This window comes from Dipteris shenzhenensis, chromosome 18 (genome assembly GCF_047967505.1).
Source record: "Dipteris shenzhenensis isolate YYH24624 ecotype China chromosome 18, Dip_SZ_1.0, whole genome shotgun sequence".
NCBI classification, from domain to species: Eukaryota; Viridiplantae; Streptophyta; class Polypodiopsida; order Gleicheniales; family Dipteridaceae; genus Dipteris; species Dipteris shenzhenensis.
In genome coordinates this window covers 6,931,538-6,950,766 of record NC_141613.1, presented here as the reverse complement: position 1 = coordinate 6,950,766, position 19,229 = coordinate 6,931,538, and the positions used below count along the sequence as shown (strand labels likewise).

General features: G+C 40.5%; 2 protein-coding genes across 2 annotated transcripts; one reads left to right on the top strand and one right to left on the bottom strand.

Annotated features, from left to right (window-relative positions):
• The first annotated feature begins 521 nt into the window (after window positions 1-521).
• Window positions 522-1,308, top strand: LOC147890746 (17.6 kDa class I heat shock protein 3-like). The gene is made up of 2 exons (XM_087390094.1): window positions 522-836; window positions 929-1,308. Exons 1-2 carry the CDS (start codon window positions 599-601, stop codon window positions 1,192-1,194), a joined length of 504 nt encoding a protein of 167 aa, XP_087246220.1. The 5' UTR covers window positions 522-598; the 3' UTR covers window positions 1,195-1,308.
• A 15,737-nt stretch (window positions 1,309-17,045) lies between these two features.
• Window positions 17,046-18,650, bottom strand: LOC147890745 (protein sym-1-like). The gene is made up of 3 exons (XM_087389796.1): window positions 18,314-18,650; window positions 18,138-18,229; window positions 17,046-17,813 (listed from the first exon to the last, which is right to left on the bottom strand). The coding sequence occupies exons 1-3, from the start codon at window positions 18,515-18,517 to the stop codon at window positions 17,420-17,422; spliced, it is 690 nt and encodes a 229-aa protein (XP_087245922.1). The 5' UTR covers window positions 18,518-18,650; the 3' UTR covers window positions 17,046-17,419.
• Window positions 18,651-19,229: the final 579 nt, after the last annotated feature.

Here is a 19,229-nt window from a genome sequence, read left to right as displayed (position 1 = left end):
GAAGTAATCGGTGGCTTGTACATACATACATACATACATACATACACACACACACATATATATATATAGAGAGAGAGAGAGAGAGAGAGAGAGAGAGAGAGAGAGAGATTGATATGGATGTGAATATGGATGTGTGTGTGTGTGTGTGTGCATGCATCAAACAGGCTCGAGTCTTTGTCTGCGCCGTGTGAACACCACATAGCGCCTGTGAACAACACATAGGAGCGGCCTTCCTCCTTCTAAGCTCCTTTGCCGCCACCCTAGACTAAGCCCATCCTAAAGACTTAGAAGTCCATGAGCGGAAATGTGAGAGCCCATTCCCATGGGAAGAGCGCGTATTCTTGGTTACGGAAGTTGCATTTGAATTGAACCATTCTGTTTCTAAATTTGAATGGATTCTCCAACTGGACTGCAGAATGGGCTGCCAGGTGGGAGTTGCTATAGAGCGCTCACAAAGTAGAACGTTCTTGTAGCGGATTTAATTGCCTCAAGAAAGCTCATATTGATCCGGTGATCTTCAGAGTTTCGGAGATTGTGTCTGTTTTGGCATTGTTGGTTTTGAGTTTGCCGTTTGGTTGCCGCTCAACTCCCACTCGCAATGGCAGTCGCTCCCTTCTTCGGCGGCCGAGGTGGTGCTCGCTTCTTCGGTGATGATCTCTTTGACGACATCGTCTTCGACGACACCTTCTGGGATACCACCGATTTCACCCAAGTACAGGCATCGCCTGATCACACCCCCCGCCGCCACATGTCCCGCCGTGCCAAGGCCGCTGCCAACATGCTGGTCGACTGGTTGGAGACCCCGGATGAGAATCTCTTCAGAGCTGATCTGCCAGGTAAGTGAAGCGCGGTGATGGCCGCGGGAGAGCAGATTTCTGTTTTCTTTATATTCCTGCCTTGTGCCTCGCGCTCAAGGTGAGCTTTGCAGGTTTGAGGAGAGACGACATCAAAGTATCTGTGGAGGACGGCTTTCTACGTATCAACGGGGAGAGGCCGCGCGAGGATGTTCCGGAGTCCTACAGTTGGCGTCGAATGGAGCGACCCCGAGGACGCTTCTCTCGAAGGTTTCGTCTGCCGGAGAGAGCGGACCCGGATAACATCAGGGCTCATTTTGACGACGGCGTACTCGATGTAACTGTGCCCAACAAAGGCGGAAAGAGAGGGGGCCAAATCCGAAATATTGACATCTCTTAAGCTGCTCTTGATAGGATTACGCGCTCTTATAGACACTTGTTTATGTTTTTATCTGAAGTATGGGATTCTCGACTACTATCCAAGTTGTAGACTTTGACATGTTTTTCTTTCTTAAGTGCATATGTACGGTTCTTGCAAGCTGAAATATGAAGCGCCCAACGTCACTACAGTCTCTGTTTTCGATGTTTCGTTTCCTAACCGTTTCAACTGCATATGTTTGGTGACGTCTCTACTTCACTCTCCGAGACGACCTGTAAATCTCCTCTCAAGTTCCAACTAATTTGCAACTCATGAAAAGATTAAATCTTGAAATGTTGAATCCTTGAAAGTATCTAGGCAAGGACATAGGGACAATCCCCTACAAAGGTTTTTAATAAGTCCACGTTCTAGGTAGGTGGCTCGTGATCAAATGGCTCGTTCTATGTAAGTTGAAGCGGTTCTATTTGTTTGTTGCTTTGTTTTTCAGTTTTTGTTTGTTTTTTGCTGCTTTTTGTTTGGCCTTAAATTTGAGTAGCTTTTGCTCTCTCTTATTTTGGGTGAAGCTTATGAATCGTGGTGCAATTTTACATAGCTTGTTAGTTTTGGAGGTTGGTACTTTGGATTAAATATTCTCCTATTATTCTTCTGAATGTTGACGTCTACACATGTTGCTAGGTTGCAAGCTGCCTCCCATGCTATCATGTTCTAGGGGTTGGTTAAGTGATCTTTACTTCAAGTTTTTTATAGCTCGGTCATGCTAGGGTAAGGAATAGTGGCGTTCTTCTAAGGTTAACATCATTGTGGAAATTTTTACATAGTTTTTGAGTTTTGGACGTCGGTGCTTTGGATTATTCAAGTTGAATATTCTCCTATTATTGCTTTGAATGTTGATGCCTACACATATTGCCAGGTTGCCACCTCCAATGCTAGTCATTTGACTTTTGGTCTAGGGGTTGCTTAAGTGATCTTTACTTGGTCTAATCTATAATTCGTCATGCTAAGGTAAGGAATAGTGGCATTTAAGGTTAACATCATTGAGGAAAATAAATGGAGTTAGTATTTTGAATACTAACATTTTAATAGGGACTCTTTTTTTACTATTATGGCATTATGGAAAAGGAATCTTTGGGATCTAAAAAGGGCCTCCGAAGGATGTTCTAAAAGTTCACAAAAAGTTCATGGGCATTTTGGAGGGAAACTTTGGTGGCCATGGACATCTTGTAACTAGAATCACCTAAATTTGTTGGACTGCGTATTTTTAGAATTCTCATTGGGAGCTTTTTAGTGAATGCATATGTAATTGATATAGTTTGGGCAAGGTGTAGGGATATTAGAGTTTAGTTTTTTGCTCTAAAATTTAAATTTGAATTTATGGCATTGGAGCTTGTGTGTCATGAATGCCATCAACTTCAAGAATCTGACTACTACAAGGTGAATTTTTCTTTTACCTTCTCCTTAGAGTGACCCCAAATCTCTCGTCCAACATGTTGCTTGCTTTTCCTCTTTGTGAATTATTCCTCATTGTTTACACGTAGATCAAGACTGTTTGATTCGGTAAATTGTTGAAGAGTCTCACAAAGTCAGGTTAATTGATTTGGTTCATGTGAATTTTGGTTATCAATTGATGAACAGAATCAAATTTAGATCCCATTTGGGGGTTTATAAATTTAGGTTATATGGTTTAATGTGGCTTCCATCTAATCTTGTACAAAAGATGATTTTATTGGGTGAAAATACAAATTTAGATTCTATGGCTCCTAATGTCTCACCTAATTTAGATTCTATAGCTTCTAATGTTGTTAACCTAATTCACTCGGATTTTCACACCTACACTCCCCATTTGAAGGTCCTTAATTTCATGAAAGTATTCCATTTTCCTTAAACCAAGCCCTTACCTTCTCATTTCAAGGTTCTTAATTTCATGAAAGTATTCCATTTTCCTTAAACCAAGCCCTTACCTTGAGAAATTTGGTTGATTTGTAAAAATGAAAGAATTTGGTTGATTTGTAAAAATGAAAGCTACGGCTTTCGGGAATGTCAATTATGGAAAAAAATAGAGGCTTAAATACTTGTCCTCATACACAAATAAGAGGGACCCCCCTCCATAGTAATGTTTGATTCCATTTCCCTTAAACCAAGCCCTTACCTTGAGAAATTTGGTTGATTTGTAGAAATGAAAGCTAAGGCTTTCGGGAACATCAATTATGGAAAAGAATGGAGGCTTAAATACTTGTCCTCATACATAAATAAGAGGGACCCTCCATAGTAATGTTTGAACTTTTGTCCCCTCATGTTGGCTTCCCCTTTCCCTTTCCTAATAGCTCCCTTCTTAAATAAATAAGTTATTTTACAAAGACATCCAAAGCAATTCTGTCGATGTGATTTGTGTGAGATGCGCTATTTGATTGTGGTTGTCTAGCAGCACTAAAATTTGGTTTAAGTATCCTCACGCAATGGTGAAATCTAGCTAACTCCAAGGCTAGTCTAACTACTTTACCACCACCTATATGGACTATTTCACAAAAGAAGCTCCCATAATAACCATGTTAATCTTGCATTGAAAGTTAGCACATGCCAAAGTAGCAATGTAAAGAGTCTCACCTACTACAAGCACTTGATGCTTTCAAACTTCTCGATAGATGCCCCTCTTCGTCCTTTTGGCCATGTTGTCAGCCCTCTCTTATAAATCCTCACATTGATAGGAATCCAAACCCCAGCCTTCTGTCACTGCTACCTCTACCATAGATGCTCCATCTACTTCTCAGCTCCATTCTCCTTGCATCACCCCTGCCCTCACTTTTAGCCTCCTCATCCCATCAATACCCTTATTGATCCTTTGAAGTCGTGGTTGACCATATCTCATGATTTGCTGAATTGCCATGGGTTATCCTACTATAGCTGAAGGTGTGATGAATATGTATTTGTTGATGGATAATAGATCAAGGTATTCCCAAGGCCCTAGCTACCTAGACTCCTCTCCCGAGAGGGCCTGAGTAGCTTGAGAACCTTTCAGACGCTCTCCATCTTGCATGCTAGTTTCCTTTGATCTTATTCCATCACTGGGGCCTTCTGCTAGCAAGGTTGTTTGTTTACTAACATTCATTTGTATTTTTCATGCCATTCAAAGTTTATACTCTGAAAAAATGAGCAAAATACTTGTTCCGAGGGGTCAACAAAACAAGAGTAAAGGAGAATCCATTGGACTTGTGTTTGGATCCTTGACTCTTGTTTTGTTGACTCGAAAAGCAACACATTTCGATCCAAGCAAGTCACAAATCTAGTCACTAAATCTTCCAATACCCAGTGAAGTGCAATGTGAATTCAATGGGCATCTATACTCGGTAAAAGACTCCAACTCCAAGTGCAAGAAAAGGATTGTTTATCTACTCATAGGTGCAATAGGATGTGGATTTGTTTCCATACTATGAAACACGATATTACTTCTATGCATGTTCATCAATTGTGCTTGTGGGCATTACATATAGAAGTGGCTCCCTACTCTATGGTTATTCACACTTAAGTCGATATCCAGATAACAAATTGTATACATACCTTGTTCTGGCAGGGCTAGGTTTAAGGAGTATCCCTGGTAATTGTTCCCGATGTACCTCCTGCGAGATGAAGTGGTGGTTTGCTCTTGAGTCCACCAATGCTAATTCGAAATCATGTACAGTCTTCCCGTTAACCTCTGAACTGGAAACTTGGCATAATCGATTGTTAGATTACCCGGATCTTCCTGTCCTAGAGTTGCCTCGAATATTTTCATGAAGCCCTTTTGTTTAAGTTTAGCGTGATGTGCGCTTGCTTCCTTGATCACTTGTATTTTCTACTAGAGACCTCACAGTCTATCTTAAGCTCTTTTTCTTGATGGATGCCATGAATTGTTTGTTGGGTTAAAGGACCACCATAACGCTTAAGCTTGCTCCCATTGACAAAGCCATCCATTTCTACGTCATCAAGGGTTGCAATGCGACATGTCCCTTGTGGCGTGATCTCTTCAACCCGGTATGGTGTGACATATTGGAAGACTTTATTTTATTGTCAATTTTTGTTACTTTATATTTTTAAATATGAGACTGAGTAGTTGCACCAACTTGTTTAACCTCATTGAAGAGAGCTACCTACAGTCACATGGATTCATCATTAGAGGTCCATGAGGGTTGATGCAGGTAGAGACCTAGAGTCACATTGACGCATTAGAGGAGGCTCATGGGGGTCAAACAAAACACCACACACACACGCACATGCGCACACTTTTTTTTGGGGTGAAAATTCACACACGCGCACACACTCATTTGGCATGGGGTACAAGGTCACTCAGAGGCAGTTGAGAGCACTTTTTTAACCACCTAGAGTCAGATTGATGCAATTGGAGGTTGATCTACACATAATGATAAATAAGTATATGGTTCCATAAATGAGAAATTAAGAAAGAATTGTATATTCCTTTGAGAAATATACTAGCATGGTTGGTGTCAAACATTATCGCTTGGACTTTTATGCTCGTAGGTTTTTGCTCGGGAAATGTGCACATCCCACACAAAGGTAACATTCCCCTAGACCGATTTGATTACCAATCCTTGGGTTATGTTTGATTATGCAATTGGCACTGTGATGCAGTTGTGGTAACCCATTTATTGTGGTAAATCTATCATTGATGATGCATTTTGCAAACTTCTTGGCAATCCTTCCCTCTTAAATTGGTTGTTACTTACCTATATGCAATAGAAACCCAGCTTTCCTCTACCAAAGGAGCAGCGTACAGATTGCATTTGAACCTAGAAGAGTTGCCAAACAAACACATTTTGTATTGGTATCAATGGAGGTATTTAAGTTGCACACAATGATCTTGCTCTAATGTAGGATGTCCTCTTGAATTTTCTTCCAAATGAACACATGGAAAAGATCCTATGTGGAGACCCCTAGGTATTCTTTAAAATGTAGGAGTAAACTATTCATCATCTACCACTCTGCATGATCTTTTTTGCGAAGCCCTCACCAAAAAAGGATGGATCTTTCTTCACAACAGGACTTGCCCAGAACTCAAGATTGCAAACACTAACTAGCACTCAATAGAAAGGAAAACAAGGAAATAGTGATAGAAGTTTTGGCCTTGATTCCCATTCCAATCTCCATTAAGAATGTGCACAAGTAGAGATCTCAATCTTAGAGTTGAGCCAATGAAGCACAAGAATCTCTCTCTCTTCCATAATTGTTTTGTTATACTAAAGTGGAATGTGTGACATGCAATAAACAAACAGTGTCACGGATAGAGAAATTGACACAAGGTATGGTCCTCCAATGTATAAGAGGAACCCGCACTAGTATTCGTTGAACTCTTTCTCAAGCAAATCCACAAGCAAGCAATGAGGGCAGTAGTTGTGCATGGGTGACAAATAGAAAGGCACACAATGAGATATGAAAAGGAGGGTATATATTTGTGGAAAATCTCCATTGACTAAATAAGTATGTACATTGGACATTATAAAAGTGCACTCTAATGTGTTTTATCTCCCACTAAATATATGACCCTTTTTATTTCATGGATAAAATAGTTTTACATATATGAATTTGGTGTCGTTTGAAGTAGTGGCTCTAGGATGATGGTCCTATTTACTCATATAATCCACCACCATAACAATCTTGGTTGATGTCCTTCATAAATATAAACAGATCTTGCACCATCAAAACGGTGCATAATATAATGATATTATGCACCATCATAAAATGTTGATGTCCTTCATAAATGTAAGCATATCTTGCACCATCAAAATGGTGCATAATATAATAATATTACAATGTCCTAATTCAATGTTTCTAAAATCTTGACTACTCCACTAGCAGATGATATCCATGTCATGAGCCTCCCTCCCACTTGGAAAAGTAGAAATTCTCTTCTCAAAATGTCTCTTGAGATCCTCTTGATCACATCATATGGCTACCTTGTTTCTCTTGCATACGCTTTGTCTTCTCACTATTGCATTTAGAATAGCCTCTTTATAATCTTTAGATATTTGAAGTAAATCCCTAAAGTACTCTTCTTTCATCCCTTATGAGTCACTAGCTAATGGCTTTTAAACTTCAATAGGTCTTTTGTTTATGGTACACAATCTATTTCTAAGCAAGAACTTCAACCCTGTCTTCGTCAAGATGGGGTTCTCTTAATGTTGAATACAAAAGGAACAATGTAGTATCTCCTCCAATTACTCATGTGAACAACATTCCTTATATGCCACCAATAGCTAATAGTTTCAACTCATTGCTTGAGAATCCTCTTTTGGATACAATACTCTTGGAATGGATCATACCCGGGGGATTCACAGGGGGAAACTTATGATATCACGTGAGTGTACAATAGGGGGTTTTTTTGGAATGAGACATAAGCTTATACATTAGGGGTGGGGGTCCTTTTTTTTCCCCAATATTGAATTTAAGCTAGGGGGACCATGTCATTTTTAAGAAGGGGGGACATAATATAGGTTATCTTGGGTAACTAGTCCAAACAAGTTTGATTTTGTGTATGGTTTTAAATAGTCATACGGAAAGTAGCCTAAATTTTCTTATTGTGTAATCTAAATGCTTGAGAGAGAATGTAGATTTAAGGAAAGGGGGGGACATAATGGAATTTTGGTGGTATCTTATAAGCTTAAATAGGGGGGTTTTATCATCCTACGTGGATCTTAAATAGGGGGTTTTCTTGAAGTTCATGCACGCAGGTGACGTCCCCCTTTAATGAAGAGTGAATCCCCCGGGGGATCATAGAACTTTGATGCTATCTCGATATGTCTCATGCTTCCCTTCTTTTGACAATCTTCAACAAGGCCAAATCATCTTTATCAAAGTAAACTTATTTCCTCTTCTTATTTAGCTAACTTGGATTGTGAACTCGAGATTTCTTGATATGTTTGTTTTCCATGTAATTAGTGCACATATGATAAGTTCCATCCTTACTTTTTACCAATAGAGTGGTAGTACAGATGTTCCAAATGGACAACTACTTGGTCAAATTAAAACTTTATTTTAGAGATCATTAAGTACTTCATCTCTATCCCATTCAACCTATTGGGTGCTGCTGTACATGGTGGAGAAGCTCCTAGCTCCAAGACTATTACATGATCATCCTCTCTTTCTATAGGATTTTCAAATGAGCCATCTCTTGAAAATTAATCCTCATAAGCCCTAAGAAACTTGTCTCTGTTGCTGTAAAGATCCTCAAGTGAATGCAATGGCCTCTCTCTCTTTCATGATGCTTCATATTCTTGTACGATTAATGTGGAATGAGAATGCCACGTACTAAATAAAGAGTGTAGGGATAGAGAGATTGACACAAGATATGGCCCTTCAATGCAGAACAACCTCTCAAAGTAGTATTTTAAACTCTTTCTCAAGAAAATCCACAAGCATGCAATGGGGAAATAGTTGTGTGAGGGCAAACAAAAAGGCATCTAAAGAGGGTGATACCTCTTCATGGACAATCCCCATCTAGTCATTTCGGCACAATTAGAATCAAAGGACCTAAAGGTCACTGGACCTTATAAAAGTGCACTCTAATGTGTCTAATCCCCAACTAGGTGTCCACTGCACCTTTTTATTTGATTGATAAAATAAGTTTTACATGTCTGAATTTGGTGCTCTAAAGTAGCGCGGCTATAGCATGATGGGTCCTATCTACTCATATGGTCCACTACCATAACAATCTCAATCAATCTCCACAAGGGCCTCTCTTCCCTTCCTCATTAATCACTCTCCTCTTTTACCCCTCTCCTTGCCTTTCCATCCCTCCACTCCTCCCTTTTCTATTTATTAAATTTGAATTCCTTTCAATTGGGAGGACCTATTTGCTGAACAATTCCTTGATACCCACTTTGATCATCCTAGCTAAATCATGCACACATAGGCCAACACAAGATTAGCCTAAAGTTCATATTAAGATTTTGAAATGGAACTAGACAACAATACAAGCTAATAACAATTAAGAACTAGCTTGAGTTATGGATGTTTGCAATGCATCAATGGGTATCATCATTGGCACTTGAGTATGGTATGAATGTTTGGAAGAAGCCTTAAAATATGACTAAGCTCATGGAGAGGGGCTTCTTGTTCTCAATCCATCATGGATAACTATAGCAACAACTTCAATCTTTAAAGGAGACCTGAAAAATTAATGTCTTTATAACGTGTTGTGATAGTTTGGCGTGGTTAAAATGAAGATACACAGATTCACTATTTTTGAAACAAATGAAGAATGGTAGTAGCAACAGTGCATTTCTTGGGCCAAGGACAGAGAATAAGGCCAAAAATTAATCCAAATGAATGAGATTGTATTGGTAGGAAAATTCTTGTTTCCTTTGAAGCTCTTCAATCATTTTCCCATCTCATTCTTGACCTCAATCTTACATTCTTTGAAATTCTCAAAGGCTTGTAACCTAAATCATATGGCTTACATCATCATTGAAGATGAGAAAACAAAGTGACATAGGAATAGATCTAGTCATCTCATTGTTGCAAATTTTATGTAGAGTCAATCAAGAGCTTTTGTACATTCAAGAATGAAAAGGGTTAAGCATGTGGAAGAATGGAACCAAAATCTTAAGGAAAAAAACAAAGAGATGGAAGTAAGCAACAAGAGGGATAAAAGTAAACATTAAGCTATGGTGACCATCATTTGAAATCAACTATCACTGCCATTGAGCAATCCCATTCTACTTTTCTGGTCAACTACCTTTGGTCCCTTTCTCTTCATCGTATGAATTTTTAACAAACTTTCTTACTCCAACACTTTAGAGTTCTTCAATATTTTAACAAACATTCTTACCCCAACACTTTTCCCAAGTCATTCTTGTCCTCAACATTACATTCTTCGCAAAGGCTTGTGACCTAAATCAAATAGTTGAAATCATCATCGAAGATGAGAAAACAAAGTGACCTAGGAATGGATCTAGTCATCTTACTGTAATTTTTAAAGATTTTAGACTCGATCACAATCTTTGCCTTAAGGCAACCTCCTTTAAGAATGCACCTCAATATTGCTTGCCCTCCATGGAATCTAGCATCATGTTTAAGGGGCCCATTATAGGTCTACCAAGATAATCTTTTGCATATGTGAAAAAATGGTATAGATGATGTGTCCAAGCCTCTTGTGCCACAACTTGGAGTTCCCAATCTGATTCACAACTAAAATTCTTGTGATCTTGTAAAGACCTTCCTCTTTAGTCCCACCTTTCTTGAGTTTTCTAATTGATGACAAATCTCCAAGTCATCAAACTCCATCTTAGTCTTATCCTTAGTCAAGGCACTAATTGAAATGAGATTCTTGCAAAGGTCATGGATATAGATGAAATTGGAGAGTAACTCTTTGGTGGGAACAATTTTGCAAAGCGCTTCAACACCATGGCCACTAAAGACACTATGTATTAGATTTAAGGATAATATTAATTCTGATTAGGCATGTGCTTCAAAGTGTGTCATTGAGTGAGCCTCATAATGCTCCATGACTAGGAAGATCTCAATGAGAATGGCTATTTTATCTCCTACCTACACTCATTTTCCCATTTTTTTAATTTCTTCTTTCTACAATCCTTTATAGTTGAAAGTTTTTCTCCTTATTAGGAGGTATTGATATCGTACTTGGACTTGCCCTTGTTGGATTATAGAAAAGGAAGGCTTTTTCATTTTCTCCATCGAGCATCTTTGCTCTCTCTAATCATTGCAATAGCATGGCAGGCATCACTTGAAAGGTGATTGGCTTAAAATGCTTTGCAATACTACTCTACAAAAAAATAATAAGAATCTTAATAAAAGCATGTTCTACAAGAGTATGGTTAGTGTATGAAGTAGGAAAGCAACACTGGTCCTCTTACCAGGACACCACAAACTTGGCTTTCTTTCTTGAGCTCCTTACCACGAACAAGGCTCTGATACCATGCAAAGAAAAAGGGAGAGAGATAGGAGACTCAAGTCCACCTTTCTTCACAACACACAAAAGAGAGAGGACACAAGGTTGGAGGGTGAAGCCTTTCTTCACTTTTGCACACAACAACAATACAATAGAAGAGGGAAATACCCTATATGTCAAAACCTAGAATACGTGGTTCATATGTGAACCCAAACCAAAACATACGTGGTAGTCTAACTACACCACAAGTACAACTAACATAGGCGGTGACATAAATGATAGTCATCCAGGAGATATGTCGGGGATAGAGCTTGATATCTCAACAGTGGAACACTAAGCTCTTTTTCCAATTGATCAATTTCATGTACGATGATCTTAGGTTGTCGAGGAATCCATTGCAAAATGACTTCTTGGTCTCCAAATGTTGTCTTGATATGGCCAGCTAATGACTAACGTGGCCTTTCAATTGACATGGTCACTTTAAATATGGCCTTCAAAAGTATGAGAACTCATTGAGTCCCCAATTATCTTGTGACAAGTGAAAGCAATATGGCATCATTGGTTCTACCTCCTTTAGATAAGTAGGTGTCCCTTTCTTCCAAATACTATCATTCTACAGCTTCATCTAGGTACTGATAATGACCTTCAAAAAATTATGTGCCTAGCTTCATCTGTACATTGGCATTGGCCTTCCAAATCTTCACCTTCCACAGTAAATAACTAGTATGATAGCTTTGGCCCCCCACTAACGCTAGCAATATGCAAACATGATGCCAATATAAAAGAAAAGGGAGTGAACACCCTGTTGAATTAGAGTCTCTTTTTATTAGGCCTAACAGAGATCACAAGAGTTGAATGTTTGGATTTGATGCCCATTCCAATCTCCACTAAGAATGTGCACTAGTACATATCTCAATTTGAGAGCTACACCAATGAAATGCAATAGCCTCTCTCTCTTTCATGATTGTTGTGTGATTAATGTGCAATGTGAATGATATGCAATAAACAAAGAAAGAAAGAAAGATGTATAAACATTTGTGGGAGGCCTTATAGGCCTAAGGGACAAAGTACAAAATACACCAAAAGGGAAAAACTCATACAAGATACAATGTGTTGGAGCAAAGGGCACTCTAAGACCCTTTCTAAATACTATGCTAATATAGAGAGCTCAATAACTCGAGCAAAAATTAAGTGCAAAACATGTACTAACTAACTGAGATAGGCTGAGAGTTGGGACTTAGAAATCGAAGCCAAGTACTATGGTGGCTTGTCTGTGAGCGGTGAAAATGTCTTGGATTTGTGTCTGTCGGGCTGCCTCACACTGTGGTGGCGGAGGGGGGCGCAGTTTCAGTCAACGATCTCTGAACCCGTTGGGCTATGTTCAAAGTGACCCCTCGTCCCGAGCGGTCTCCTCTGAGGAAAGCTGCGATATGCCGAACCTCGTTAGAGCGTGCTCTAGTCGTTCTCCGTGTCATGGGTAACCTCTGTGTCCTCTCAAAAATCCAGACTATCCACATATAAGCTAGCTCCTCCTCCTTCCCTCCGTTGTGTCCTAGAGCTGACTCAAATGCATAAAAATTTGTGACACATCACTGTGCCTGGTCAACCTCTGTATTCTATGGTCTGGTCGCATCTTGTTGCTCTCTCATATGTCATAATAGAGTCTCCCTGTGTCGGCGCATCTCAAGCAGATAGAGCCCAATGCAAACATGGTCATGGAAGTGGATCGATCGTTGTGATAGTAGGCCAAAGTCGATCCCATTCTGATAGAGGCAATGATATCGTTCCCTAATCTCATAATAGGCTAGACAAGCACAGAGAAAATGCTCCTCTGTCTCAATCACTCCCAATGTGCATAGCATGCATATCTGCTGCACTCTGGATATACATGTTGCTCTCCCTGTCTCAATCCTCAACTGACGAGATGAAACCCACTTGTCCAATGGCGATCCTCATTGCATGTGAGACTCCTTTGTCCTTGAGATAGAGGGGTTTGATGATGAATCCCTCCTCTAATACTCTCAAGAAGTGGTCGCGATAGAACTGGGTCTTCATGCGGAGCTTCTGATCTCCCTCCCAAGTTTAAGATGTATGGAGATGGAGTAGATCTAATCATATGATATGGTTAATCTCATCTCGTGGGATCGGCTGAGGAGGCGCATCCATGTTGTACTGAAAGGGGAAAGCATGTCCATCTGAATCCCGTGCCTAGAAAACCATGTGGATATACATGTATACCATGTGTCTATTCTACTCTCTGCTAGTCGTCTGGATGACTCCAAGGCGAGCCTCGATAGTTCCATCGAGGTAAGTCGCATACTCTATGAATGAATGTCAATATATGGAAGATGGCATCAACCTACAGTGGTGTCATGGCAAACTCTTCCTGCACTATCTCATGTGGAGTTGAGGGCTTACTTTGAATCATCCTAGATCCCATAGCCACCTGTAGCCACTCAAACTTCTTCCGCTCTACCATCAGTAGATCTTGTCCCTAGAAGGGTGCTGCATACTCGCTCCATACATGGCAATCGATCGCACTAGCGTATCGAAAAGCCAACACTTTGTTGGTGGATCCTAGAAGTGTGTCTGGAAACACTCTCTCTCCAAACGGGCCAAAGCACTTCATCTCCATGTGAGTCGTGCCTAGGCTCCATGGATCATTGTGAAAAGGGGTCCTATGAAGATTGCTCCCAAATATGTGAAGGATTGCACTATCTCCACTGGCTCACCACAATAAGTGAAGCTGAGTCAAGGGAGGGATGAGTGGTTGAAGACCATAACCTTGGTCTTCCTAAGGTTGACTGTTAGGTCTCTCTCCCTGGAGAATACCTGTAGCCTCTCTGTTGAAGATGAGATAAGGACTATGTCATCAACGTATAGCAATATCTGTATCATGAGGTCGGCCAATAATGATCCCTCGCCTCCTAGGCGGTCTATGAAGGAAGTGATCGTCAATGTAAAGCCCAAAGAGAGTCGATGAGAGCGGGCAACCCTGCTTCATCCCAATCGTGCTCTCGACCCAATCTAATAGACCTCCTGGGGCATGAACCCTGTCTCTAACTGACTCATATAGGCTCATCACACCCCATCTCTGGATTCTGCATTTCCTGTAGTCTTCTAATCGTGTGAGATCGTGGGACAGTGTCGAATGCCTTTCGAAAGTCTATACAACATGCTAGAATTTCTGGTGTTTGGACCTCATCTCCTCAATGATAGCCCTCGGAGTAAAGATGTGATCTAGAGCAAAGTATTGTCTTCAGAATCCTAGTGCCCACTGCCCTCGTGCCCCCCGAGCCTTTGTGTGACTGCTGAGTTCCCTCTCTAACACCGACCCGTATATCTTGGTCAAAGTGTGGCCAATCATGAGGGTGCGATACAATGATATTTCGCACCGACCCGTATATCTTGGTCAAAGTGTGGCCAATCATGAGGGTGCGATACAATGATATTTCGATGCCATAATTCAATGTTTCTAAATTTTGACTACTTTACTGATTAACAAATGTTTTCCATGTCATGACACTCCCTCCTACTTGGCTCTCTTATCGATTGTCTCTTGAGATCTTTTTGATCACGTCATGTGGCTATCCTCTTTTCTCTTGCATACACTTTTAAACTTCACTACTGTGTCTAGAATAGCCTCTATCATCTTCAAGTATTTGAAAAAATCCCCTAAACTTCTCTTCTTCCATCCATCATGAATCACTAGCTAATGGCTTTTAAAAACTTTAACAGGCACATATAGCTTTTGTTTGCATGGGTACTCTTCTCTTTATGGTATACAATCTATCTTTGAGCAAGAACTTCAACCCCGTTGTTGCCAAGTTAGGTTTCCTCCTGATGTTGAATGTCCAAAACTACAAAAGTATCGATGCATTATCTATTACGTGAAAAGCATTCCTCAAAAACCATAGTGAGCTAATAATTTCAACTCATATGCTTAAGAATCCTCATTTGAACACAATACTCCTAAATTTTTGAATGGATCATAGAACTTCAATGCTATCTTGATATGTCTCGTACATCCCTTCACAAGGTTGATACTTCTTTTGACAATCTTCAACAAAACCAAATCATCTTTATTAAAGTATTCTTTCCTCGTCTTGTTCGCTAACTTGGAGTTCAATCTGGGCTTTCTTGATATATATATATGTTCTTTCCCTCTTCAAAAGCATGATAATCAATGCACATATGATAAGGTAGTATAGGAAATCCAAATGATAAACCACTTGGTCAAATTAAAGCTTTATTTATGAGATCATCTGGAAGAGAAAATTCTGGCTCTTAGTCTATTGCATGATCATCCTCTTTTTCTAAAGGCATTTTAACTGAGTTCTCTTGAAAATCAATCCTCTTAAGCCCTAAGAAAGTTGTCTCTATTGCTCTAAAGACCCTCAAGTGAAATGCAATGGCCTCTCTCTTTTTCATGAACACTCACATTGTTCAATGATGATTAATGCGGAATGTGAATACCACATGCAACAAATAAAAAGTGAAGGGATAGAGAAATTGACACAAGATATGGCCCTTCAATGCAAAAGTGCATCCCAAACTAGTATTGTTTTCCGTCTTGTCCAAGCATGAAATGAGGAAACTATTGTGTGCAGGATTCATGGATGGCAACCGAAAAAGCACACAATGAAACATGAAGAGGGTGGTACCTCTTCATGGATAATCCCCATTTACTCAAATAGGATACCCTTAGAATTAAATGACCCAAAGGTCATTCGCCTTATAAAAGTGCACTCTAATGTGTCTAACCCCCAACTGGGTGTCCAATCCACAACTTTCTTTCTTTCTATGATAAAATAACTTTTACAAGTCCAAACTAGGTGATGTTCTTAAGCAATCTCTATAGCACGATGAGCCCTATCTATTATAACAATTTAGATCTATGTCCATAACCGATTTAAATATATGTTACACCACTAAAAGGGTGCATAATATAAAAATGTTCCATTGTCATAATTTAATGTTTCTAAATCTCCACACTTTGCTAATTAGCAAATGAATCAAGACCATAATTCAACCAAGTAATTGGACAACAATAGGTCTAACCCCATGTCATATCCCAAATGGGTAGTTGGCCTGCACATGCCAATCCAAGACTGCCACTTAAAAGTCCTACCAAAATAGTCCAACGTTAGGCACACAGAGTACAAGCTACGATGGGCAAGTGCACCCGTCCTACATTAGTCCTAACCCTTTTCCTTCCTCCTATGGGGGCTTAGAACTCACGCATTGCCTATACTTATTCCAACAAGTACCCCACAACAAGGATAGATCTTGTTAAGGATGGAAACATAACTTCATACTTTATCATAGCTGGCAACAATTGTTCTAATTTCACGAAAAACACCCACTATTTTTTAATCCTACTAGAAAAATCAAGGGTATCACATGGATTATTACGTAGCTATTCGCTCTAACCATCTCATCCATTCACTTGAGCATCTATGCTTTCCATATACCTATTCAAAAGGTCTTTAATCTCAACAAAGTATCCCACAAATAAAACTTAACCTCAGGAGAATGGTAATTGAGAAGACCTTTATTTTTAAATTAAGAAATTCAAGTCAAAGGGCTTGCTTCAAAATTTCATGAAAAGGGAAGACTTGAACTTGAGATACCCATTACTCACTCATGAGTTCTTACCAATAGAGTCCATGAAAATGTCGTGAAAAGAATAGAATAAAAGGGTTTTAGATTCGTAACCTCACAAATAAGAAAAGAGCTTACCTCCCCTTGGAGACTTCCTCATTAAGCACTCCCCTTTGCCTTTCCATCCCTCCACTCCTCCCTTTTCTATTAATATTTTAAATTCCTTTCGATTGGGAGGACCCATTTGCTGAAATAATTCCTTGGTACCAACTTTGATCATCCCAGCATAATCATGCATACATAGCCAGACACAAAGATCAGCCTAAAGGTCAAACAATTAGAGCTAGCTTAAGTTAAGGATATGTGCAATGCATTGATGGGTAGTCTCATTGGCAGTATGGTATGAAGGTTAGGAAGAAGCCTTAACAATATGACTAAGCTCGTGGAACGGGGCTTTCTGTTCTGAATCTACTACAGCAAGAACTCCAACTTTTAAAGGAGACTCGATAATGTCCTTATAACGTGTTGTAACACTTTGGGGGGGTGGTTGCAAGAAGATACATAGATTCCAAGACAACAAATGAAGTAGTGCATTTACTGGGCAAACGACAGAGAATAAGGACTGGGTTTTCATACGAACAACAGAAATTTCTCTGAAAGAATGATGAGACTGCAATGGGAGGAAAAATTGCAGTTTCCTTCCAATGAATCGGACTACGTTTAGAATTTCACTTTCCTGCCAAGAAATCAGGTCGGTTTTGGAGAGACAAGAGACATCAACCATCTCTTCCAGGCAGCATCTTCCTGATGCTTGAACCATGACAAGAAAACACTATCCACAAGACAGAAGCCATTCACATAAAGAAGTTGGTGCTGCACTGGCACGTAACGAAAATTGACGGCCTGCACGAGTGGCCACACAGAGCCTTCGGTGATAAAGGCAGGAATGAAGTCTCTTCTAAGTATGCCCTTAACTTCCTCCAAGTTTTTGCCAGAGGCGACACCCATGTATGTTAGAAACGCAAGAAGATGCAAGGGCCCAAGTATTAGGGTATCTGCAACCAACTTGGCGCTGATGAATCTGAGCGACCCTGCTTGGAGATTCAAGCGCTTGCTCACAACATAATCCAAGCTTTCATACCTGTTGGCATTCATAAAAATGGCGTTTACCGATTGCATGCTGATAAGCAAGGACAAGACTAAGCAGCTCTGTAGCTTCATTTAGCAATTAACTTGGAGACAGCAGACATATACTGTGACATGGACATATTGTGGAAAGTCCCAAAAGCTGTAAAAATGTGTAAAAATAGTTAAAGGTGGGAATAAACCAAGCTTGCAACGGATTTCTCGAGGTCGATAGATTGTGTATATATCTCTCTGCGAGCGTTACATTATCGAACCGAATGTTCAATCGATTTCCTTTGTAGATGCCCAATCATCCGCGAGGATTTCAAGAAAAACGCACCATAGATGACCCGCGGGGGCAACGAATGCGACTCCAAAAATGCTTAATGTGAGAGCTCTCTTCCAATCCACGCTAAATGCATCGGTATGCAACTGCGAACAAAAGCTTGTGTAAGTCCGTTGTAAGACAAAGACCTTTGCGGAACGCGTTGGAGGAGAGGAATGTGTGGTGTGTACCGGAGGGTGATGCTTGTTAGCGAGAGTGAGGGATGTTCGGTGGTGGTGCTGCTGCTGTTGCTGCGACCAGAAGCTGAGACCTTGAGCCATGACATCTCCCGAAGCCCACAAGATGCCGGAGGTGAGGATTTGGGTGCGGAGGGGCTTGAATGCAAGCTGAGCTTTGTACCACTCCCAAGCGCCATGAAGAGCTGCTCCGACCATGGCCTGGGAGCGCCTCTCTCTCTCTCTCTTTTTCCTGCGAATCGCTCTAAGAGTGCCAGACTCTGCTGCTTCTCTTCCGAGAGCTCGCCGATGCGTCCTCCCTCCCTTCCCACTGTCTCCTTCTCCTCTCTCTCTCTCTGTGGGGGGCAGCTGCCCTACAAATCCCTGGAGATGGCAATGGAGAAGGCGATGTCCTTAGCGGCGAGTCTTCGTAGATACCAACGGTTGTCTCTTGTACGGAACCATTCTTATGCTAAAATGTATCGATACGCAACTCACTTTGTTACGTTTAAAGTAATCCATTTTTTGTGCCCTTCTCTAATTTCCAAGTTCCTTCTTTTCTTTCTTTCTTTCTAGCAAGGCCCCCTCCCCTCTCTCTCTCTCTCTCTCTCTTCTCTCTAATCCTTGCTCCAATCCAAGTCCTCTCTCTCTCTCTCTCTTCCAAGCTGCGCATATGAGGCAGGCCTTATCAATGTTTCATGAGCATTCATCTTGTTTAAAATGTGAGGAAGAAGATGAGGGTCATCTTTAACTTAGGCAAGGACTAGGGCAAGATTAGCACTATTTCGGAATGTTGTGTGGGGTTCAGGAAGGGTAGGACGAAGAAGCTTTTGCTGAACTAAGAGTTCGTTCCCACATAGTGCTTATCAACACTACAAGAGCGTCGCTCAAGTGTAGGTGGGCATTTCTTCCTGCCCTCTACTTGTCTGCC